Here is a 26,501-nt window from a genome sequence, read left to right on the forward strand (position 1 = left end):
TCACTGATACTTACTTTCCATCCATTCTGTATTTGCAGGATCTGCAACCCACTTGGCCAGAGCATCATCCTCTCTCTTGTCCTGGGTATCTTCACTTGAGGGGAAAAAAAAAGGCATAAAATAAAAGCACTGAAACCTACACAACAATACATTTAAACATCCACAAAAACAAGCCAATAAATAAAAACATCTCACTGTTTTCTAGTTTTCACTCTGAGGCTGATGATTACTTAAAAACCCTGCTTCAGCATGTAATTAGGATTTTAATAATGTAATCCATTAAATAGTCTGATGACTGTAGTCAATAAATTGAAAACACTTCCCTTCCAACCTCAAGAAATATTTATTTCTAGATTATTTTTTACCAGAACACAAAACTGTGTCTTTGAAAATGTTTCCACTATAAATAAAAATAAAGACTTTCAAGGCTACAGCAACAGGTGCACAGACTCTTAATGGCCTGGGCCTATTTTCCTTCTCTAGCTGCCATGGGTGGGCTCAATCTTCAGTAGCCCACCCAGTTTTGGCTACCCAAAATTGCTCTTCTAGAGAGATGTGCAAAAATTGATTGGAGTTTAGCCAAGGGCTACTGAGATTGTTAGGGGCGTGGTAGGCACAGAGTCTACAAGCAAAAGGTTGAATACAGGGAACTTATTTAGACTGATAAGAAGGGTGACCCAATAACAGCTGTAACTGAGAGAGAGCTACAGAAGTGATGGAATTCCATCAGCCACAGCTGGTCTGACTGCATGTTGGCAGTGGTCCTGCCAGCTGATGACTCTATAAAAATTGTATATTTTTTCCCCTCAAAATGTCATGGACAGTTATATACACTAGACCTTAAACTGTGCAGATTTTGGTACACAAGCAAAGTTAAGGAGTCAAAATAATAACAAAAACTTGAAAGCACCAGACATGAAAAATGAAGTATTTGATGTATTGAATCCAAGGTTTCTCAGGAATTGAAGTTTTACAAATCATTAGAACTTGCAGAATTGTCAATCACCTGTTTGGGGGCTCCTCTGAGTTTAAAGAATTACAATGACATTCTTCAGTTGCTGACTGCATACCTGCTAAATAGAAAAAAACACATACAATCACCAAAATGCTTAGAATAAAATGTTAGTGTGGTTCAAATGGCACAAATTAATTTAAGAAACTGTTTTTTTAAATACTGCTAATGAATGATCTATGCAGCATTTTTATTCTTGAACAAATCTAAAAAAAGTATGCGCTTCTTCATATCTATTTTCTATCATATCTATTTTTGCAACTCAGATAATTCACAGAGACAGAGCAATTTGTTCTAAGAGTTAGTCAGAGAAAATTACAGTGCCTGGCACACTTAATTCTTCTCTCTCAAACATATATTCCTCAACAGGCAATATCAACCACAAACATATTTGCATATACTCTCTGATATGTCTAATAGGCAAAAAAAGTGTCACAGCACACAGAACTACTGTAGAATTGCAAAAGAAAAAGCTAGCTAAAGAAAAATATATTCAAAATAAAAACAAAAATAAACAGGATATGGAAAGCTTTCTGTTCCTCCTGCTGTCTTGGCATTAAGCTGTCAACTTTGCCAATTCTGGTTACAAAACAGGGGGACTGTTCCTGTTTCTGTAATAATCCATAGTTATTTCCTCTTCTGCCTCAATATCATACTAAAGGACAAGCAGAATTCACCAAATCATCAGGAAAAAGATCTCACAGCAAATCAAAATCCACAAAGTCTAGAAAAACAAATAAACAGAAGTGGATACAGAAAAGGTAAAAGAGACAGGAATTCTGCTAGAACCTAGTTCAAGCATTCTAAGGGTTTGAGAAGAAATCATTTGGCCTGAATACATAATCATGACTCTGGAAATTATTTTGTGACATTAGAAGGGAATTAGTATTAATCATTTTTAATGGTAAGAGAAGACAGGAGTCCTGACTTGTGCTTTATGCTGCAATTATTGTGCCAGCAAAAACAAAGGCCAAATATCACAGATGTAAAATGTTGGGATATAAATGACTTAGTGTTTATACATTTTTTCCTTATGCATCTTAACTTAGCTATCTTGACCCTAATGAGGAAAGCAGAGTTTTACTAGAATATTTTTTCTTTTTTTTTTCTGTTGTTGTTACTCACAAGTTGTGTGTGTTTTTCAAATAAGTTGACTTATTGACTAAGTATGGCTAAAATTTAGCTCCTACTCCATGATGAAATTATTCTCCTATTTTGACACAAAATCTCCTAGACATCAAGTATGAAAGCTACGTAAGCATTTACAAAACAACACAAGTATCTCACGTTAAACAAGGATCCCCCCTTCAAAGAAAGTAAGTTGTGAAAATACCTTACCTTCCTCATCTACAGAAACACTACGTATTATGACAGGACTGGAGTATGCTGGCAGTATCAGAGGTAAATTGGATGGCACTGCATAGCCACAGGGCACAGGGACAGAATATCCACTGGACGTGTTTGGACTGGCAGGTTCATCTTGAGGACTTGGATCTGGTGAGGAGGATGGATCTTTTTCTTGCATTGGGGAAATATTTATGACTGAGTAGGGATTTACTTTCCTTGGAGTATCTTCTGCAGCAGGTTCTGATGCTTGTAGCTTCTCACTTTTTTCTAAGCTATCATCTCCTTTAGCTGAAAAATTAAACAAAGTTTTATTTTTTGTGCCTTTCCAAGCTGCTTACTATTGGTACTTAAAATATCCCAAACATCTATATGACTTTACATACAACTTACTTATAATCTGTGACTCAAAACTCCCACACTGTGGTGCTCTCTTCCCCATTTTACAGATGAGGAATGCAACAGCAACAAAACAACTATGTTACAAGGATGGAAAAACTATACTATGGAAAAACAATAACTTGATCCTAAATACTAGATAAGGAGATTTCTGATAGGTTGCCAGGATACCTTCTTGCTTCCCACAAAAACATACCTGCAAACAGCCTTAAGCCCTGGAGTCTGAAGTCAGTTTCTAGTGGAATTTGTATCTTACATATACAAATATAATAAACATTTCAGAAATAGCCATGAGCAAAGAAAATGCTCACTGGAGGGACACACTACAGGGAGCTGAAAATGCTCTGCTAAGAAAAAGGAAAAGAAAATGACTTTTTCTCAAGTTTTCCTCCTTGAAAATAAACTCTCTTCTTTCTGGTATCTCTAGAGAACTAAAATGCAGTGGAACTAAAGGCCATTTTGAAGCAAACTACAAAACTGGATCCCAAGCGATCAGAAGTTTTTGAGCTGGAAGCATGACTTTGCAAGTGAGCAACAGCTTTTCAGTGAAAGGCTGTATTTCAATTCCAGGTTGTCAAACTGCATGGTCAACTGATCAGTTATTTATCTCTCATTGCCATGACCACAGTGTCTGTTGACAAAAGAAAACTGGATCAAAGTCAGCAAAATCAGCTGTTGTCAATTTGAGCAGAATACAGTAATTTCCAGAACATACCTCAGGACTGAAAACATCTGCAAGTGTTGTAAAAAAGATGTTTTAATCTTCAATAAAATAAGACTTCTGTTAAGAACAAAATTCTGACACTCTGACTCCATTTTTTTAATGCATATCAGCTTAAGATCAGCAACCAGAAAGCTTAGCTGTGAAAGCAGCTGATCTGGATTAATCTGCACCTATTACAGTTACAAGAGCAAAGTTTTATTGTAGCATGGTATGATGACTGAGACCAATACACTGCTTTGTACTGGACATGGATGGGAAACCCCATGGGAATTGCACTTGTTCATTGTTTGCCTTATCAACTCACCACAAGTATAGTTAGCACAAATAATCAAAACAGATGCACAGTTGTCCCACAGATCTCTCTCCATATCATAGAATCATATTACAGGTCGGGAAAGAACCGTAAAAATCATCTTGTTCCAACTCCACTGTCCTGGGCAGCCACTAGATCAGGCAGCCCATCCAAACTGGCCGTGAGCACCTCCAGGAATGGTGCATCCACAGCTTTTATGGGCAACCTGTTCTAGTGCCTCACCACCCTCCGAGTAAACATCTAACCTAAACCTCTCCCCTTTTAGCTTAAAATCATTCCCCTTCATCTTATCACTGTCTGCCAGCGTAAAAAGACAGTCTCCCCCCTGCTCACAAGCTCCCCTCAATTACTGGATGGCCACAATGAAGTCTCCCCAAAGCCGCCTCTTCTCCAAGCTAAACAAGCCCAGCTTCCTCAGCCTTTCTTCACAGGAGAGCCCTTTGATCATCTTTGTGCCCCTCCTCTGCACCCACTACACCAGTTCCCCATTGTTCTTGTACTGGGGGCCCCAGGCCTGGACACAGTACTCCAGGTGGGTTCTCACAAGGGCAGAGTAGAGAGAAACAATCACTTCCCCTGCCCTGTTGTTCACCTCCCTTTTGATGCAGTCAAGGATACTGTTGGTGTTGCAGGCTGCGAAAGACCTGCTGGCTTGTGTCCAGCTTTTCATCCAACAGAATTCCCAAGTCCTCCTCTGCAAGGCTACTCCCAATGAGCTCTTCTCCCAGTCTGTAGACATAGCCTGGGACTGCCCTGATCCAAGTGCAACACACTGCCCTTGGCCTTTTGAATTTCATTAGGTTCACATGGGCCCACTTCTCAATCCTCTCCAGGACACACTGGATGGCATCCCTTCTACCGTGTCAGCTGCACCACTGATCTTGGTGTCATCTGAAAACTTGCTGAGGGGTACACTCAATCTCATTGTCTACATCAGTGATAAAGATGCTGAAGAGCTCCTGGTGGACACCACTCATCACCGGCCTCCACCTGGACATAGAGTTGTTTACAGCAACCCCCTGATTGTAACCACCAAACTCTTTACCCACCACCACCTTTAAACTCAATTTAGAGATAAGGATGCAGTATATGACCATACCAAAGGCCTTGCACAAGTCCAGGTAGACTTTTTACATGTTTTTTTAATTCTGTGATCAATCTTGACTCTTAGCCTAATGGAGGCAGAATCCATTGGGCTGACTCACCTGTGACATTAGCCTCTTGATGCTCTGTGTTACTTCCAGGTTCAGGAGGAGGTGGCACAAAGGGTTGTCTGTCTGCTTCTGGTATCTCATCCCCACTGTCAAAGTCAAACTGTTCTCCCTCATCCTCCTCTTCATCATTTGTACCCACAGCTTTGGATTCATGCTCTAAAACTGTGCAAAATGATAGTCTTTAGTTTAAACTGTTTTTACTCTTAATAATGACTTCACATGGCCAGCAGGTGGTGTATGCTATGAATGGAACTAAGATAGCAACGCCTTAGAATGTTGGGTTGCTGGAACAAAACAAAGTTCTTGACATACTGATAACCTCATTGCTTTTCAACAAATCCTCTAATATAAACAATAAAATTACTAGGAAAGCAATAGAAAATAAACACAGTTGTAAAGGGACATCTGGACACCAAGTCATTTCTCCTTTCTAATTCAAACTTCTAAAGCAGAATGCCAGTGTTCACAACTTTCTTCTTGCACATCATCGAAGAACAGCAGAATGTTGTTCCACTGTGGGACAGCACATTACATAAGGTCGTTGGTTTAAACCTGTTAATCCCATTACCACTCATTTCAGTCATCAAACTGCATTTTGGTGAAGGGAGGGTTGACATTTCAGCTTTCGCCTTTGAAAATGATAATGGCTAAAACCATTACACCCTAATATGGCTAGAACATGGGAGTGTTGGGAGTATTTTTGTCTTTTCTTAGGAACACCCTGCAGCACAGACTTGCCACTCCATCCAAGCGTGGAGAGTGGGAAGAAAAGCTGAACAATAGCTTGGTGCTGTTGTTCCTATCTCATGCATGAGCACGGAGAAACCATGCGGATTTAAAAACTTTCCTTGCATTATCTACTGCTATTTTTACTGTGTGTTTGCATCACAGGAAACCTGCACATACACCCAAAACTTTTGCTAGAGATCCCATGCAGGTGCAGGAAGGGAAGATAAAACTTCCCAGGTCTCTCTCTGTTCCAACATCCCCTCATCCCCTGCCCAGGCCTGCCGTAGCTGCTTTTCTACCACCTGGAGGGAAAACTTTATCAGAAGTCTCCATAAAGAAACATCATCTGTAGAAAGTCTTTGGCTCAGCTGACCTTTCCACTGAGCTCCTCCTCAAAACCACTTTTATACAGGAGTTTAGCCCTGTATTAAAAATGTTATAACAACACATAACTACAGAATAAAAATAAATATTTAACTGCGTAAATACACAAATACTTTATAAACATAAAATGAAGTTTGTAGGTTTCTCTCCCTTCTTCAAATAACACACTATTAAAAACAAAGTCTTGCAAAGGTGCTTGGATCTCCTGAATCAGGATGATATTATCAGCTCTTCTACCATCCAGGACTCGCTTTATATGTTTACAATAAAACCCACACAATCTGCAACTCTAGACTGCTTGGATTGTCATGGTAATCAGCATTCTTGCCAAGGCTTCTGTTTCTTCAGGCAGGCTGAGCCGGCATATTTTATCACAGCAACAAATAACAAGATCTTTCATGCAGTCTCTCTGTAGGACAGAAAGTGAACTAATTGCAAAAATATTAAGGAACAAGAAAGGGGCTATCCTGCATTTATTGTCACAGTTTATGGCTGAGGCAGCAGGACACTTAATTTAATTCTGATGCTTTTTAAAATTCTTTTGTACAAAGTCAGCCTTTAGATTAAAGCTTTTCATATTTGCCTTTGTCCATTAACATATTTTTTTCTGAAAGATGAAAAAATTCTACAGATCTCTTCCAAGTGACTCAAGACAACCACAGAACTCCTCCTGAATCAGCATCCACCCAACTTGACTTTGTACTGCTTGTTGCTCGACAGTCAGAGAAAAAATGAAGGGAAGAGGTTTTGTTGCTGTAGTCTTGGTTTCAGTATATCTCTACAGTTCAAACTTACTAAGGTAGGGGTTTCCAAGTAGAATGTTTTGGGTTTTTTTTTCTTTTTAATGATCAGCATTTGAAGTATTGGTTAATCATCCAGACTAGACAGATAAAGTAAGAAGATGCAAGAAAATAACAATACCACAACTTTTAGCTGCATCCACTGCCACCTGCCACTCCTCTTGCTGAACTACAGAAATGATGATCAGCAGCAAGCACTGCAAGCACATAAGAGAGCTCTTCTTTATTCTGTATACTGGGAAGAGGAAGACGAGGTTACTGGAATTAGTTGAATGTGCTCTGATCATTTCTAAAGAATTTGGCCACTGTGGAAACTTGGGCGTTGCTTGAGGAGGGCTTGAGTAAGAACACTGAATCTACCTGCTCACTGGAGGTCAGTTCTAGAAATCAGCAAAAGAGCACAGATTTAAGAAATATCCATATCATACAAGCAGACATCTAGGAAGCGACATGAAGTTTTACGGCTGCCAGTTACAGTGCCTTCTGGACCCATTCTTTTCCTCAGGGCATATGAAGGTAACTCAGGTATCAGATGCCTGGCAATTCTCTACTCCAGCACTTTCACACCAATGCAATTCCCCAGGCACACAAGTCCAGCACAGTGTCATTTGTCAGAGAGAGACAAGAACTGCCACCAGCAAAAAAGGTAATTTGAGACACTAAAAGCAAAAGGAATGACTCAGGCCCCAGGAGCAAATACTGGTCAACTAATGTGCAGCTTCTCTTCAACCTTTCTATCCATCTCCCGCAAAAACCAACTAACTCATATTTTACGTGGAAGAAAGAAAATCTAACGTTAAGAATCAAGTACCTCAACTCAGATAAAAAATATTTTTGAAAGGTCTTACCTATTTTTTTCTGTTACAGTTGCTAATGCTGAACTGTTTGTATACAAACATTCACTTTGCAAAGGAAATAAACAAGGTGTAGAATTCAATATCTGGGCAGTAAAGGATGGAGAAAATCTCTAAATTGTATCAGTGGTGGGTTAAGGGTGAGGAAAAAAAAACAGACAAAAAGTAAAGAAATTCCCTTCTTAGATAATACACATTTAGAAAGGGCAGACTGGGAGCAAATAAGAGACAAATAACCTTCCTTCACTTAGTTTCAAAAATGCATTTTGTCTTTGAATCACTTCTGCATTTCTTTAATCTTGCAGATGTGAAAATAAATCTTAGTCCTTAAAAGTAAAGTAAAATCCTTTAAAAAGTAATGATTCTGTCAATTTCACACATAAAAATATTGTCCTTTGAACTTCTGATTTCAAGAGCATACTGTTTCCTTTGAAGTATTTTAATACTAAAAATAAACTGGGGGTGAAGGTCACCACAGGGAACTACAGGCCAGTGAGTCTCACCTCTGTGCCTGGGAAGATCATGGAACAGATCTTCCTGGACGACATGCTTGATCACATGAGGAATGAGAGCATACAATCCGAGACAGCCAGCACAGCTTCACCAGGGGAAGGTCATGCCTAACCACTCTGGTGGCCTTTTATGATGGAGTGACAGCATTGGTGGACAAAAGTAGGCAACTGATGTCATCTACCTGGACTTGAGCAAGGCCTTTGACATGGCCCCCACCACGTCCTTATCTCCAAACTGCAAGGATGTGGATTTGATGGGTGGACCACTCGATGGATAAGAAACTGGTTGAAAGCCCACAGACAGAGGGTGGTCATCAATGGCTCCATGTCCAGGTGGAGGCCGGTAACGAGCGGCGTCCCCCAGGGGTCTGTCTTGGGACCGGTGCTCTTTAACATCTTTATCAATGACATCAATGATGGAACTGAGTGCAGCTTCAGCAAGTTTGCTGATGACACCAAGCTGAGTGGTGTGACTGACACAGAGGAAGGAAGGGATGCCATCCATAGGGACCTCAACAGACTAGAAAGGTGGGCCTGGGTGAATCTAATGAGGTTCAATACAGCGAAGAGCAAGACTTTGCACTTGGGCCGGAGGAATCCCAGGCATCCCTACAGACTGGAAGGAGAGGTCCTTGAGGGCAGCCCTGCAAAAAAAGACCTGGGCGTCTTGATAGATGAAAAACTTAACATGAGCCAGCAGTGTGCCCTTGCAGCTCGAAAAGCAAATGGTATCCTGGGCTCCATCAGAAAAGGGCTGGCCAGCAAGGACAGATTGGTATTGTTCCCCTCTACTCTGCCCTCGTGAGGCCCCATCTGGAGTACTGCGTCCAAGTGTGGAGCCCCCAGTACAAAAAAGTAGATAACTGCAGGACAAGGGGAAATGGTTTTAAATTGAGGGAGGGGAGATTTAGGTTGGATGTCAGGGGGAAGTTCTTTAGAGAGAGAGTAGTGAGGTGCTGGAACAGGCTGCCCAGAGAGGTTGCGGATGCCCCGTCCCTGGAGGTGTTCAAAGCCAGATTGGATGGGGCCCTGGGCAGCCTGGTCTAGCATTAAATGGGGAGGTTGGTGGCCCTGCATGTGGCAGGGGGATTGTAGATTTGTGATCCTTGAGGTCCCTTGTAACACAAGCCATTCTGTGATTCTGTCTTTGCTTCATGTGAAGAACTGTTCAGCACTGCAGATAAACACTGATTATGTCATACAAAAAAAAAAAAAAAAAGAAAGAAAAAAAAGAAAAAAGAATATTTTGAATAACTAAATAACTACCGTTTTGAAAATATGTACTTTTTCTACAGTTGTTTGTCTTACATAAAAAAGTACACACACACGAAAACATTTCAGTTCTTGGGGAGTTCTACAATAAATTAGAATGACACGAAGAACAGTTAAACTTGAGCTGAATCTGTCTACCAAGAAAAAAAAAGCAACCCACTCTTAAAACTTAATGCTTTGAATGAATGTTCCTGTTCTTCCAATTGTTCAGATGTAAATCAAGATGATCAAACAAAAAAAAAAAAAAAAAAAAAAAGATTTTCAGCAATTGTGACTGCAGAAAAACCCTGGGGGGTGGGGATGGGGTGGGGAGAGGAACAAGAAGAGTGCGATACGTCAGCATTACAAAATCCATCTGAAATTACTTCAAATAACTTAATTAGTAGAAATTCAATTTGCCCTTTCATTAATGCCCACATTCTTAATTTTATAAGTGCCAGTCAGAGCAATGAAAATACAGTAATTGATTAAACCTTTTTTAGCATATGCCAATGCCACTCTACAGCAATTGCTTTGCAAATGCTTCAGAGAAATACTTCTTTTTCTTAACAATCTACATTTGAAGTTTTAAAACATGGGGGGGAAAACAGGTAGAAATATGACATGGAAAAATTTCCATCAGGTTAAGTGTGAAAATGTAAATTTTGAATTAGAAAAAGGAATAAGTGCTATTATAATTGCTTTAAAAAAAGCAAATGGAATTATGACTTCTTTGTCCTTTTTACTCAGAGAAGCTACTTTTTCTTAAGATTACTTTAAAAACAAGCTGTGTTTAGAGAAACCTGTGGAGGCATAAGCAATTTAAACAAATTTCAGCCAACTTCAAAACGTTCTTGGCATCACCTGCTTTTCCACTCATTTTCCTTAAACTGTTTACAGTTGAATGTCATATAGCTAAGTAGTTACACGTTTGAGAGTGACCTTAACTTTAAAGCTGAGATGAAGCTAGCAAAGCTTCACCAATAATTTTCATTTATAAATAAAATATATTTAAGATAAAATAGTACGGCACTTGCCATCAAGCGTATAAACTTTGAATACAGTGCAAACAGGAGAAAAGGAAAAAAGAAAACAAGAAGAATCCTAAGCAAGAATAATTCAGCAGTCTGGGACACTGTAACAATACACTTGGAACCCTGGGAAACAGACATGCTACTATCAAATACTCGTTCATGAACACACTTCTTTTAAGATTTTAGAAGTGCCTTGAGAGATTGAAAGACAACTCCTACATAATTAGGAGTGCAGTCATAGTAACTCTTACCTGTATTTAAAAGAAAAGGTGATAATTTACAAAGCAAAACAAACAGGCATAACAACTCAAGTGTATACTATTTCACCTTGATGCATTCCAAAGATATCCTCTTTAATCCTCACATAAAACTAACGATATGTTCACTTTTTCAGACTTATTTCTCAAGAGTCTGCCCAGCTCCTTATGTAAGTGTGAGACACCATATAGCAGCAAGAAATGGAACTGCACAGATTTTAGCATTTTGCTGTTTTCAAACTGAGAGACTGCTCTTCATTAGAATAAACAGAAGTAAAAATATCCTCATTAAAGTAATGAAAAGCCTCAAAAAATAACGTTCAGTAGGAATATTTAAAAAAGGAAAACTTGATTCCCAAATATATATATTAAAAAAAAAAACCTGATTCCTAAAGAAAAAAGAATTACTCCATCCCACCTGAAAACTTTCCCAGAAACTGTAGCTCTCACATGAGTCAAGTATATAAGCAGCTCTTTCAAAGCCAGCCTGAAGCCAGAACTGCTATTAAAACTGCAGGAAGAGAAAGAAAAAAAAAAAAAAAAAAAAAAAAAGCACATAATCATATAAATATTCTCATCTTATCAAAGGTAGAGCTGTGAACTCCATTCCTTTTCCGAGTCAGAAAACCATTACAACTGTTTTTAAAATTTTCCTTACTTCAGCAAAACCAATTATTTGGGCCCAGATACACCATGCAGACGATCCCAAAGCTAAGTGGGCTGTAGAGATGTTCAGTTTTTATTTCAGGTGAAGTTTTGTAACAGGACCTTGACATTTGTCTGTCCTGAGAAATGCTAGGAACAGCCTTAATTGCTCTTGTAAAAAATTTCAATTTGGCCATCCTGTAAATCCTTCAAAAGCTGCAGATGATTCACATTCAGCTGAAAGTTTTAAAGGGCGTTAACAGGTCATCACTGGATAATCTGGCAGCTTTTCAGCACAAATTAGACTCCATTCCTACAGCTAGCAAGAAACAAAATATTTCATACCCATTCATATCTCTCATGTGTGACTGTGATTCTTCAGTATCAGAAAAAAAAAACTGAACTCAATTATTCTTTTGCTCTGGTATTTAGTTTGTGTTGCTCTTGACTGTGTTAGACCACTTAGCACCCACACAGGGAAAAAGGTACAGAAGTAAGTCAGACAGTTCGTGTGTGATGTGCAGAATAGATGGACAGGGGAGGACAGAGAGAAGGAAGGTGATGTAAGGAGAGCTTATTGTGTGGCTGAGGAGGACAAGTGCCTGGGAACCCCTTGGCTGGAAAGGAGGAGCCTAGAGAGCAAGGACAGGACTGGGACCAGCTGAGGGAGAGAGGACTTAAGACCAGAAACACCACTGCAACAACTGCTTTAAAATAATAGGCTTTAACTCCTTGATTGCATATTTCCACAGGCTTGTATCATCCAAGGAACTTTCACACTCGGATCTTCTGTTTTCCATTAATAAATACCCTTATGTCCTTTAGAGCATGCACGTGTAATTTTTTTCCAGGACATTCGTAAGCACAGATCTCCATATTCCTCAAGGCCCATACAGTCACATCCAACTGCTAAGAACAAAGCCAGGCTGCAGAAACACTCATGGAACATTTTTACTCACTGGCATCTTTGACATGAAACACCCAGGAGCTACCTCATCATGTGAGGACTTCAGGGGGAAGTTCTTTACTATGAGAGTGGTGAGGTGCTGAATCACGCTGCCCAGCATCTCCTCCAGGCTCCAGCTCTTCCATCAGTGTGGGCAGGAGTAGCTCTGAGGCCTGTCCTGGCTCCTGTCAGGATGCCGGGAGTTGCAAGACAGCCTCAGTGCCTCCAAGCCACAGCCAGACCTCCAAGTGACACAGGGTCAGGCCTGACAGTGCCTACAGAAGCCTTCCTCCACAGCGGGAGCAAGAGCCTCTGCAGTCCTCCTCACACTTTTCTAGAACACCACCGGTACCCATAAATTAGCTCCTTGTCCAGTCACACAGATGGAAAGCGTCCGCTTTGCTGGAAAAAAAATGTCTAAACCAAAACAGGGTATTCAAAACCACGTGCGGGCTCTCTTCCATTTCCTTCCCTGGAAAGCAGATGGGAGCCAGAGGCTATCATTCCCCAGTCACGTGCAGTTGTGCTAAGCTGGCATTGCAGGAAATAGAGGTCCCAGGGGTATGAGCACATTGCTAATTATGCAAAGCTCATACACATGTCCAAAGTATGACCACAGTGTGAGCAATAAAGGTTTCAATGGAGAGTAATCACAAAAAACAGCAACAAACAAAATAGTACATACGCATCCAAGGAGTATTTCCAGTGATGGAAACAAAAGCAAAACCACACCAATTAACAAGCTCTTTCTCCAAATAAACAACAAAGAAATACCTCCTCTCTCCTATGTCATAAATACATGTATTACATACTGATACTGTTGTCAGTCGTGTAACAAACATTACCCTTCTGGACAGAAAGTAAACTCAAAATTGAAGTCAAAAGAATGATGAATCTGCTTGTTCAAGTCTAAGAAAATGCAGGAAAAAGACAACAGGAAAGATTTACAAGATTTACAAAAAGTCTTACATACTGCTCACTGTGCTAAAAATTAAGCTAGTAATTTAGCTAAGTTAGTTAGCAACTCAAAGCATCATCCAACAGGCTAAAACAAAAATGTTCAATATGAATTGGGCTTTTCAACAATGTAAACAGCTCACCTCTCTAATCCTACAGGATGCTTTTCAGTGCTGACTACATTGTATTTACAAAACTTGCTACACAAAAATCGTCATTTTGTGACCATTACATGAACTGCCTTCACACTCAGTGCTCTGGTGACTGCTGGCACCAGTGCTGTGACCAGAAACCAGTGCTGTGCCCAGCCTGGCCCCTGGATGATCTGACCTTTTCCACTTCAAAACTGTACTTGTAGATTCTGCCACTGAAATTTCACCAGGAAACACTGTGAATACACTGTAAGCTAAGTCCTCAAAATAAGGTGATGTGACATGGCAGCTGACAGAGATACGTATAGCAGATCTCAGCCAGGGCTGCCATGTGTATGAATTGCTGAACTCATCCTGCAATATGCCACCAAAAGGACAGTACACATATGGAAAAAAAAAGAAACGAGCTTCAATAAAATGGAAATCAAACAGCAGAAGAACAAGTCATTGGAAAACAAAGCATTCATCTTTGGAAGATGAAGGAAGAAGCATGTTGGCTACGCACAGGATACACACACCATGTGAAAAAAGGAAAATCAAATACAAAAATAAAGATTTTCTGGGAAAATTGTTTTTGACCACAGAGTGGACGTATATGTGGGAAAATAACCATTTGACAAAGAAATCTCCACAAGAGAGCATAATCTAGCTTGGCCTTTATTTTTCCACTTTTTTAATCTATTACATCTGTTTTTCCAAATGATTACTTTTTACGTTGAAGCAGTTCTTGTTTAATTACTTGGGAAATATGCAATTTTTTAATACAGTCTGTTTAATTAGCAACATGAAACCGCTGCATCATCTGATAATACCTCAGACTGAAATGACTATTGTCTAGTGAGGCAAAACGTGTAACTTTATTATAGGGGGCTGAAACAGGTGAACCACGAGGTCCCACTTCCACAGAAAAAACACAAAGTTCAAGTACAAAAAATGTATTTCGTACTAAGAAGAGCTGGAACCCACCCAAAGTAAAATCTGAAATACGTTATGTCTTGGACGTTAGCAACATTCTTCCTCCACAATGTCTCTTTTCTGGATGATTAGACCATGGCTGAACAACCCTTTAACTAGCAATCTCAAAACTGAAGCACTTGCAATCTCTCCTAAAAGCAGAGCTTTCTGCACCTAAAAGCACTCAACTTCCTTGAAAGCCTTCACATGCTTAGCCTCCTTCCTTCAGTGGTAATGGACAAGGTGTGGCCCAGAAGCTGCTTGCTGCTTTGAGGAGTGATTTGTCTTTTTGGACGCACTGAGATAGGCTACTCCTTCCTAAAGATAATTCCATCTAATAATGCTCTCAAAGTAGCGCAGGCAACCAGTTCACACGTTTAAAATTAAACTGAGATTTAACTACTATTTGCTATTCTCAATGTATTGTGAAGAAATAATCTATAAAACTACCTTTAACAGAAACTATCACTTGATACAACAGAAAAATATAAAAGCTGGAATAAAATGGTTATGTCCAGTAAATTAAGGAAAAATCTGGAAATATTTTGGATTTCAGTTGGCTTCTCACCTGCTCAATTCTCTTTCTCCAGCCTACAGAACACTAAACAGATAGGCTGACACATAAGCAAAGTTTAATATACACACCAAGTCTGACAAACCCATTATCTCAGAAAAATAATGGGGAGGAAGAAGTCAACATTAATGTAAACATTAATTCTCTGTTTATAAACTCCATTTCTACCTTTTTATTTTAACTATAAAGATCGGCAACATTGTCTGCCTATATCTACGGCAGCTTGAAGCTGGTTGAATCATCTGGCTTTGGTTTACAGGCTCAGCAGGGCAACTCCCCAGACACAAGACAGCAGGAGCCCAGCTACTCCCAAACTCTGGCTAATGTAGTTCAGTGAAAGGGATATAGGTCACCAGTACAGTCTGTCAAGTTCAGGTTGTATAATATTCCCTCTTAATTATTATTTTAATGTGTCTTTGGAGGTCTTTTTGGCTCAAACACATTGATATTCAGCTACAGGTCAAAAAGCACAGAATTCAAGCAAATTCATGAAAACTGTTCTTACAACAAAGCTCATTAACCAAACTTCCAAATTCTGTTTTACAGTATCCTTTTAACAGCTTCGGCCAGAAACCCTGTCACCTCAGTGTATGCAGGCTTGAGTTGGACAACGATAGTGTTTCTTTATGAGCTTACAGTCCATTAGCATCAGATCCCTTCTCATCACCCCCTTCTGCTGGTCATGGAGCAGAAAGGAAGCTCTGCCTTGGCTCTAATACTGGCCAAAAACAGCTGTCATAACCAAGACACGTGCTTCAAAGCTGCAGCCAGTCCACACAGGACATCAAGAAAGGATTTCTTCCAAGCTAAAGAGACATCTTAAGCACTTAGCTGGCAAATGTTCTTCATGTAGAAATACAAGGGGAGTCACCAAAACAGATAATTAGATGTGTAAAAATGCTCCCAGCCAAAGTTAATTTTACTTCCACTTTACTTTGCAATACAAGAGACTGCAAAGACCCTCTGGACACTTTTCCCAAACTAATTCAGTGCTCGCAGGACAATATTGTGTGTCAGTATCCAAATTTCCCTTTGTCTCTCCCCGTGACAGCCACAGAGTCTGGAAAAGACACCTATCAGTGTGTGCATCTCCATGGAGCACAAAGGCAATGACCTTACAGACCCCGAGGAACCTGTACCAGCTTCACAGAAGACTTCTCAGGAATTAGTCTGCTTTCACCTAACTGAAGTCACTGAGCTAAAACCCAGACTAATTAACAACACAAGAGCCTTTCTTTGGCAAACTGAATCATCTTCTGAATTTCATGAAATTATGACAAGGTTGCCTTTTACTGGAAATTTTATTTGAATGGGATAGGATAAAGAAATTCTTCATAGAGGGCTGTATGGCTTCTTCCCTCAAATATTTGTTAAGCATGTTTTCCTCAGATTGCTAGGAGTTGATTGTTCAGTTCCTCTCTATAGAGAAAGTAAGCAGCACCTGATAAATGTTCCATTCAGTAAATCAGATGCTTTATCTAAGACATCATAATGCAAACAAGCTTTTACTATCTCTTACACACAAGATAAAAGAATTTCAACGATGTATTAAGAAGTTACTCTGTCTATGTAAACTCTACAAATGCAGTCAGTGCAGACGTTTTAGGCATAGTTAGTGAGTATCTACAAGGATTGGTGACATGGGAATAAACAAAAAACCCTCAGTTATTTGGCAGCAATTTATCTAGGCCAGTTAGTGCAAGATGCAAGCCACAAACAGGCAAAAGAGGCAATAATAATAACAATAATCCACTACTTGTATGTTGGCTCACTGTTTGAAATTTTTAAAAATTCATAATTTACATAAATATTCCTTGCAAGAATACTCAAAAAATCAGTACCAAGTCCTTTACATTTTATTTATCTCTTAAGGAAAAAATATGAATTACCCCAGAACGAAGATTAAGTTTTGGTGGCATCCCTTTGAATTTCTTTATCTCTTCAACAGTTGCTCTTTCCAATCAGTTATCTGGGCCTTGTCCTACACACGTCTGAGCAAGTTAAGCCAAGCAGTAAAGTCACATTGCAAACTAGCTGAGAGAACAGAAAAAAAATAACAACAACCCCTACAAATTATTATTCAGGAAAAAAAAACAGATGTTATCAAAATGCCAAAGTTAACTTCTCAATTCTATCACAGTGAAGAACATTCCTTCTAACGAACACCTAGCAAATATTTTACATTACCAAAAAAAAGAACTGCATCCCAATGAATTAAGCTTTCTTTGTAAATGCTAAAAGCAGTAATAAGTTTAATCTTTTTCCATTTTTCCTCCAACTCTCAAATATGCTTGGCTTGAAGAAAAGCACATAATTAAGAGTGACAAGTGACACCGTAACTGCATTTTTGCAATGGAAACACTCTTGTTACCCTTTGTTGCACAGCTTGTCTGAATTGTCACATGAAATAATTGATGCTTACCTTAACCAGTGCATTTTCCTTCATTTACTGTGAGCAACGTGATCTTCAGAAATAAATAAATTGTTCTATTACAAATGGGATGTCAGACACCAGCAAGCTACTGCCAGCTTCAAAAACAAGGGACCATTCATAACTACAATTCATATTCTGTTCTCATTCTTCTGAAATCTTGGCTCCCCTTTTACCATCGTTTGTAACTGTCTGTATGTTGAAAATAGATATCTAACAAACAATGCCATTTAGCCTAAGACCAACTCCCTGTGTAGATTCTATTTAATTTAAGCAGTGTTCTTATTTCAATCCCCCAATCATGCAAAGTAACATCTTTTATCCTACTCTAGCCTGAGAACAGGCACATTTCCCCCACTGTTCTTTGCTTCCATAAGCTAAACTGTAAAATGTACAAGTGATTTTCTTGACAAAAGATCTGATTTAACTGCATGATTTCTGTCTCAGTCACAAAATCAGCTTGTTAAAGCAGCTAAAATCTAAATAAATTACAACATCATTAACAGGAAAAAAGTTAACTGAATAATCTCATATATATACACATACACACATATCTATAGGAAGAATACAGGGGAAAAAAAAAAAAAAAAGGCAGCTCCTCTAGCAGAGAAATACAATCATCTCTACAGCAGAACATGGCAGCCACTCAGCAGCTCCCTGCTAGAGCTAATAAAGGGTTTTTCCTTTGTTTGTTTGTTTGTTTTCCCAGAAAACGCAGTCACTCCAATGGGAACTTTTATATGAGAACTTTTATGAAAGTATAGATGTTTCTACTTCTGTCTTGCTGGGGAGTGCTCTCAGATTCAAGACAGACTTCCTAGTTAGGCACAGAGGAACTATGACTATTTTAGTGTTCCGGCACTGGCAGACAAACAAACACACACACAAAAAAGCAGGAAGACACAATCACAGCACTCAATCATATACAGGATATCCAGATTTAAGTCCTTGGCCTCCCTGCTTTATGTCTGGACATAATGGGAATAAAGAAATATCCCATCTGCAGCTCTAGAGAGCTGACCATTTACATAAAAAGTTGTATAAAATGCTTTTACAACTGGAGTCTTGTAGATACCGTCAGCCCGTTTTCAACTTAAAGAACATCAGGAAATGTCTTTATTTCATCCCACTGAAGAACATCTTAAGTTTCCAACCTTCAGCGGAACAGAACGAAACCTTCCTACCTGGTTTTACTCATAGTATTGGGAACAGTCAGCAAGCGGTGAGAACAGCCCTTCACCACACCCAGCCTTAGCAGCACCTCATCGTTCCCAGATGACATATAGTTATGGATGACTGTCACTCAGGTAAAGAGTATTTGGCATTAATATGGAGACAGTGCAGTCAAATTCATTCTCATTATGTCCTTTTATTGAATACTGAATTTTCACTATTTCATTCTAATAACAATAATATATATTTATATACATAACTATAAATAGGAAGCAAAAATGGGAAGTCTCTTCCTGACTACAGAACTGTACTGCAATGGAGCCATGCTCCAAGTCTTATCACTGAACGTAAACCTACCTCGGCAGACTCAGTTCACTACAGAACAGAGTTTAGGTCTCAGAGCTGTTGTGAAAGGCAACTTAGGATGACCGGAATGAATCACTGACAAGCATACTCAGCATGAGGAAATACACCCTATGCTTTCTAATAGTTTCCAAATAGAAATCATATGAGGGATAATACCACGTATCAGAAGAGCAAAGAAGAAGCATGTTCAGACAAGAAAGAGCAGACTCAGAAGCCTGTTGGCTTCCTATCACCCCACCCTGCCTACCTCAGGCAAGAGGCTCCTCGGGTACCCTGAAGCACACAAAGATGCCTCCCCTTGTGGAATAACCCTGATCAAATCCTTGCTAAAGAGTAAGGTTTTACTTGCAAGATCACAAGATCTTTTTCAAATAAATAAATGAACAGCCAGAGACGTTATCTCCTAATAAAGTAACAGCATAAGCACTGAGTACCATAACGAAGTTCTGGAACAGGTTGCCCACAGAGGTTGTGAGTCTCCTACGGAGATATTCAGGACCTATCTGGACTCCTACCTGTGTGACCTATTGCAGGGTACTTGCTTTAGCAGGGGGCTGCACTCAATGGTCTCCTGAGGTCCCTTCCAACCCCTGCAATTCTGTGATAAGCAAACATCATTCAAGCAATAAATACCCAATTCAAATTACTGGTCAGCATGAAGACAACTTGTCTACAGCATAATGCAATTCCTGATACTGGGAATTACAAGCTTTATACTCCTAGCTGCAGAGTCTGCAGTCCACATCATGTCCTTTCTGTCTAGATAGGTTTGGGTAACTACACTCCATTACAGCAGTCAATTAAAAACATAATTGTAACTTCCAGTCATAATCAAATTTCTTTATGTTAAGTATCAATTTTGAAGCACTTTTCAGATAATTCTTGTAACCAAGGAAGACTTTGCAGCCATCCCCCTCTCCCTGTTAACAAATATATTCAATAAAAATGTATTCAAAGAAAAATACAAGGGAGTTTTCAATCAAGGTTAGAAAAAAAGCCTTTTTAAAGTAATGTATTTTGAAAGAAGGAGTATATATGGTGTGTTTCGGGCTTTCTTAAATAGTTTTGAGTACTTGAATTTGCTCTGAGGTAAGGGAATTAACTAGCACAAACTTGTCACTGCCTAATTAGCTGTGCACAAATGGAATGTCCAAACAGCTATAAGCAAAGATGTTGCATAAGCATAATAAATGAAATAAATAAAGGTTAATCCCTTTTTTCTATCAGATGTAGATTTTTTTTTTTTAATCAAATAGTGGCAGAGGAAGCTCTATTACTGACCTTAACAATACTTTACTTCACATTTCTCAAACAATGTAGAGATTCAGATGATTATTGCTGAAGACATTATTTAACATAAACTTAATTGCATAGCTTTCACACACATTCCTAAGTTGTCCCTTTTGCAAAGATGCAGACTTACCATTGTTTTTATCCTTTTTAAACACTAGAATTGATACAAATAATCTTGTGGAAGTAACTTGTCCAAAACCAAAGAAAACCACCTTGACAAGAATAAAATTTAGATTTATAGTAAAAGGTGAACACCTTTAAATAAAAAAGAAACAACATAACTTTCAACTTATGAAAAAAATTGCAGGTGATTTGATCTGCCATCCCAGTTCAGAATTTTAGAATACTTACACAGCAGCAACTAAGGTTTGTATAGTTGCAGGAGTCCTGTACTTAGCACACCATGGGAGTCTCATCCTCACTACAAGTTGTGGTTCACCTATTTGTCCACTGTTTGAAGGCACGGACAGATGCTGCTCTTCATTTCTGAGCAGACACCACGAGTGGCCGGTGCTTATGCACTGCATGAAAACACTGACCGTCATAAAGCACAGATATAAACCTACACCTCTTCTTCCTCTAATTCTCTTTGTGTTTGGCCCCAAAACTCTCACCTGCTTCCCATCTGCAAAAGGGGCTACGAGAACTACCTACAAAGTGAATTAAAGTGTATTTTAGTGTAACTGTTACAATTTACTGATTAAAATTCACTGATATCCTCTTTGGAAATATGCTTTTTAAAAAGAATTAGCACAAGTGAAGTAAAAAAATAGTTTAATTCTGATAATTTCTGACAAAGCTTTTGAAATGACAAGGAAAGCACACACTGACACAAGATCACGCAGAGCAGCACCTTGAGCAGAGAATCATCTTATGTTAATAGGCTTCATGCCAGCATATTAAGGAGCAACAAGCATGTGATACACGTAGTTCTACATGTCGTTAAGAGCTTTGAATTCTGGAATCATACTGAACTACGTAACCCTGAATTTTTGTCAGAGTGCCCCACACACTGATATACTACATGAAGTTACAGCTGCTGCCACGATTATTGCTTGTCTTTAAACACTGGCAGCTCCTGCTCAAGTGGAAATATCGATTCCTTATGGATGACTCCTCCTCCACAGCACTACATTTCTTTGGAGATGGATTAACTGATAAGGACAGTTTCACAGTAACCGTCACTAAACAAAACAGAGTGAAACTCAGAGTCCTGGCCACACGGATTAGGAAAAGAATTATGCCAGCAATAACCTCAGCAACATCTCAAGCATAAATAAAACTGTTAACAATGCCGTCCAAAAACTAACCCATTAAAAGCTGATTTCACAACTCTGCTTCTCTCACATTCTCTATTTCCTAGGCAGTATCTAGTAATAGACCTCTGTCTGTGGCAGTGCCTAAGATAGAAAGTAATTTTAATCTAGGATGATGATTCCTAAATTCCTGAAGATTTATAGTTGAACAACAATAAAATAAACTCCTCTTCACATTTGAAAGTTTTCATACAGCTATGTGAACAAGTAGTAAAATGTCCTTTAAGTAATAACATTTATTACTAATACACATATGCTAATATATGCTTTTTAATATATATTGTTGCATATATATATTTATATTTATATACACATAAATACATACATGAGAAACAGACCAGAAATGATGAGAAGACTACAAAAGTCACTTTCTATGCAGTCTGCACTATCAACTTTACCAAAATGAGAACAGCTATACTGAGTTCAACAACAGGTCCACACAATCATGTCTCAACAAATAAACACATTGGGAAGAACAAGATCAGGACAAGCATATATGATATTACTCCTAAGAAGTCTCTTAGCATCCAACTATCAAAAGCTGAATCTTTTCAAGATCTAAAATATACAAACATCAAAAACTATTCAAAGATGCATTTACAAAAAAACAAATGGGAAGAAATAGCTATAGGCAATATTCTCTTTTAGCAAGAAAGAATGCTGAAGACAGTGGTAAAGTGTCTCCATAAATCCTGTCTTTGTTTCATCTAAAGCCTGAACTGTACCAGCAGCCATACAGTTGCTGGCATACAGCAGCCAAGGGGCACCAAGAGGAACACTTTATTGAACTGGCTCCATTGCCCAGCATACACAATAATATTCCATAAATTTCAGTGCTCTGACCACAGAGAGGTTTAGCCATGTATGTTTCCCCTCTGCTTCCCATGAGGACACATATTGGCTCAGCATCATGCTGAGGACTTAAAGCTAGAGAACTGCAGCATCAGGTGGTCCTTCAGCTACAGCCCTCAGCAGACATTGCTGTGATTTAACACGCCCTGTGGAAGCAGCACATGCCCTAACAGCTCACTCCTCTCTCAATTCAGACTCCAATCTTGTCCAGATGTTTGAGATGCTAGCCTGAACATCCTCTCCATGCCACAAACTTTGCTCATTTGATCTCTACAGGGCACCACATGCAGGAGGGCTTGGGGTCAATGAAGTACAAGACAAAGGTGTGATGATACAGTCCACACTAAGTTGCCTTAGAAAATGTTTATTTGCAGATAGGGACTGTAAAGACCAATCAGTTCCCAGTTACTTCCTACTATGTTGTCGCAACACCAGCAAGCAATATTGAAGAACAAAACAGAGCAGGTTGGAAATTCATGTTTCAGTGGGGCACAGTTCAGTATTTCCACGAGAAAGTTAAGTTCATATGGGGCAAATGAGCAAAAAAAAAAAAAAAAAAAAACCCTTCAAAATACAGTTGAAAATAAAGCTGCATTGTTACAATGGAAATTACTTGCAAAACAAAAATTATTTGAGTTACCTTCTGGGGGTGGGGGAGGGAATTCCTCTGTGTCCATCCTAGTGTATCCACCACGCCTTCAGCTGACTGAAAAACCCTGCAAAAATGAAGGGTACATTTTTTTACATGAATATCATTTCCAACTACACAGACACTCCTTTTCAATTTGGCCAGGCTCATAGCTAATAATGAGATGGAAGAGAGGAGATGTGCCTGGCTTCTTGTTTCAGAACACATCTAGTCCAAATTTTTACATACACAGTTCTCAGTACTTGAGCCAGAAAGTGCAGTGACCTCAATAAGCCAGATGAATAAAGTTGAAGTTTTCAAACTATTTGGTACTCTGCAGCTCCCACTGTGACAATTGCAAACAGATTATTAAAATATGCTATGTTGGTGTCTGTTTGGTGTACATATTCTGCTTCAAAATCATCCTGAGGATAATGGGAGAAAAATCCTAGGAAAATCCGAACTTTTGATGATGTTTTTCTCCATTTGGGAATAAGAAATCACAACTTTTAACTTTGGGTTGGGAGAAGGGGCTTTAATCTTACAAATTTTGCTTGAGCCATTCTAATCCTACCTCTTCTGCAGAAAGCTGAAACACTAGTGAGCACTCCCCAGGCACACCTTCTCTTTTCTCCAGTGGAGTATGGCTGTTTTAGAAAAGATAAACCTACAAAACACTCCTGTACTTTGCTCCTGAATACACACTAAGAGGGAGCACACATTTTCCTTCCTTCCTCCAAATGGTGTTTAATAAGAATACTCCAAAGTCATCGAGAAGGACAAACTGGCACATACTGCCCCCAAACCATTTTTTGCTCTAAGTGGAAAGGTAGTATATAAGGGTAGCATAAGTTTTTGTCCTACTCCTGAGTCATCTATTGATGTTTATCTCAAGGAGTCAGTGTTTCTGCACACAAAATAGCTCAAGTGCTTGGAAAGTCTCTATAGCCAAACTATGGACAGGTTAAGTTGAAGGAGATAGTGAAATTCAGGAATGGTAGAGAAATAATAAGCTAAATGAATTAGAGTATGGAGGCAAAATGAATTGCCAAGTACAGAAAAGGTGGCAGTGGCCGAAAGAATTGCCTCAAAATGCAACCCAGCCTTAGAAGGTAATCAAGTCCTCGATGAAAACAAGTAACTTCGGAGCCAGGAAAGGATTCATACACATATACAACATGTCAGTCACATACAAAATACTCCACTGAGCGCTCATACTACGTAGCATCCCTCCAAAAGCCTCTCTCATTGCATGTTCTATCTACAGAGCTCAAAGGTTGTTCCAACTTACAAAGTTCTGGAATGCATTTTGCCAAACTGAAACTGTCAGGCAAAATAAGGGGAAAATATGGTTTGAAGAGAAGGGTATTTTTCTTAATTCTTTTATTTCTTTATTCTTTTAAAGAAAACATCATTCTTTACAACCATCTCTGAAACACATATTTTCAAATCTGAAACATGCTGGCAAAGCTCTGGAAGTTAGACTCAGCACCTCTGTCAAATGCATCTTTAGGAAGGCAGTGTAAAGGTCCGTTGTTTGTTTTTATTCCATTTTTAAACAGGATGTCAGTTTTTAAACACATGTGTAACTTGCTTTAAAATGATTTTGCTTTAAAGTGATTTTAAAAATACTCTTCTTCCCAACAAGCAATCCTCACAATAAGCATATATAGAACTGTGGAAGCTTTCAACTTGCTTTCTGTTTTGATCAAGCTCAGTGACATGCTTCAAATTACACAGGAATTGTGTAGAGGAAGGACACAGACCCAGTGTTAGAGCCTTAACCGCTGACCTGCTTTCTCTGATAGGAACAGTGTGGTTATTCACAAGAAGAAAGATATACTTTCTTACTTAAGAATGCCTTATGAGTTGACTTATACATTGCTTTAATTCAAGTTCCACAGATTTTTCTATGCATTTTAGATACTGAGATAAATGTTCCAGTGGCAAAAAGAGCTTGTGTACTGTGAATTTTGGCAATACTCTTCATAAAGATAAAATAATCCCCATTTTACGTGCCGGAAATAACCATGCTAGTGTCCATGGAACATTCTCCAACAGCACCATACATAAAAATATTTTACTCTACTGTTGAGAGATTGGGGAGCTAACTGAAATCAAAGGATTTAAATCAAGATTAAGTCAGGCAATTCAATTCAGCCAGGAGTACACAACTCATGTGGCATGTGTAGCTGCAGTACTTTTTCCCTATTGATTCCAGCAGTCACAACCACTAACAGAAGTTACTCAAACTGTGCAGATATACAAGTTTAAGTGGTAATCACAGAAATCAAATATCAAATTAAGTTGGAAGGGACCACTGAAACTTCTCCCCTATACTCAAGACAGGTGTAATTATAAAATTAGATCAGCTTTCATCTCCACACAAATTCTGAAAACCCGCAAAAGGTGGAGATTTCACAACTTGCCCCTATGTCTCACCGAACATGTCATGAAGAACTCTTCCATCACATCCAGCTGGAATTACCCTTGCAGCAGCCTGCGACCATCACCTCTCATTCTCTTGTTGTGCACCTCTGAACAAAGTCTGGCTCCATCCTCGTTACAACTCCTCCTGAGAGAGCAGAGGACGGCAGTTCAACTGCCTTAGTCCTTTTTTCTTACAACTAAAGAAACTCTGCTACTGCAGCATCTCCTGATCTTTTCCAGTACCCCAGCCATGGCAGCCCTCACTGGCCTAGCTCCAGTTTGCCAGTTTCTCGCTCATACTGGGCCCCAAATTCCGCAGTATATACCAGATAGAATACCACCAGAGTTGAGTAGACTTCACTCGGTTTAACACAAGATCATTTAAGAAAGTTACCTACGAGAATACCAAAAATATGTTTCAAAGTAGCAAATAGAAAAAAAAAATCTATTAAACATGAAACACAAGAGCTATTATATTCATATGCATTACATTATAAAACTATCAATTTGAACAGCTTAAAAACAGGCCTGAAATACTACAAATGACAAAAAAATAAACCTTTTACCAATATACAAAGGTTTTTTCCTTATTCAAAATTGATTCCTCAAACACACAGTTACCATTAATTAATGACATAACAACTTCCAGGCTTCACAGCAATCACAGAAACACAGAGGCAGAAAGAACCTCCTGAAGTTCACTAACCCAAAGGTTAAGATTTCCCACTAGCTTCCAGCTTCCCACCTACTCAGTACTCCTTGCTTTCTTTCCTCCAGGCTCTGGTAAAGAGGTTGCAGTGGGTGTTGTGGACCATAGTGGTGGCCTACTGACAGTCTCCTTTTCATCTTTTTCCCCTTTGTGACCCAATGTACAGCAGATACTAGGAATAAGACCAAGGTACACCCAATTCTTTCACAAAGACAGGCAACCCTTTTTGGACAAAAGACTGACCATCA

The 26,501-nt window shown here is 39.0% G+C and overlaps 1 protein-coding gene across 9 annotated transcripts in view; it reads right to left on the reverse strand.

The window, feature by feature from the left end:
- Window positions 1–26,501, reverse strand: part of ARHGEF10 (Rho guanine nucleotide exchange factor 10) — a 115,823-nt gene that overhangs the window by 80,079 nt on the left and 9,243 nt on the right. For 6 of the 9 annotated variants that reach the window (XM_090136309.1, XM_031611185.2, XM_090136307.1 and 3 more), the window contains exons 2-6: window positions 23,127–23,202; window positions 4,998–5,168; window positions 2,351–2,647; window positions 1,007–1,073; window positions 15–94 (exon numbers count right to left, since the gene is read on the reverse strand). In XM_090136309.1, the coding sequence (XP_089992435.1) occupies window positions 15–94; window positions 1,007–1,073; window positions 2,351–2,647; window positions 4,998–5,168; window positions 23,127–23,163 (652 nt within the window). In that variant the 5' untranslated portion in view covers window positions 23,164–23,202. The remainder of the gene's footprint in view (window positions 1–14; window positions 95–1,006; window positions 1,074–2,350; window positions 2,648–4,997; window positions 5,169–23,126; window positions 23,203–26,501) is intronic. The other 3 variants (XM_090136308.1, XM_090136305.1, XM_090136310.1) reach the window with 2 other exon arrangements.

The sequence above is a fragment of the Phasianus colchicus genome, chromosome 2 (assembly GCF_987193195.1).
Source record: "Phasianus colchicus chromosome 2, bPhaCol1.hap1.1, whole genome shotgun sequence".
In the NCBI taxonomy this organism is placed as follows: Eukaryota; Metazoa; Chordata; class Aves; order Galliformes; family Phasianidae; genus Phasianus; species Phasianus colchicus.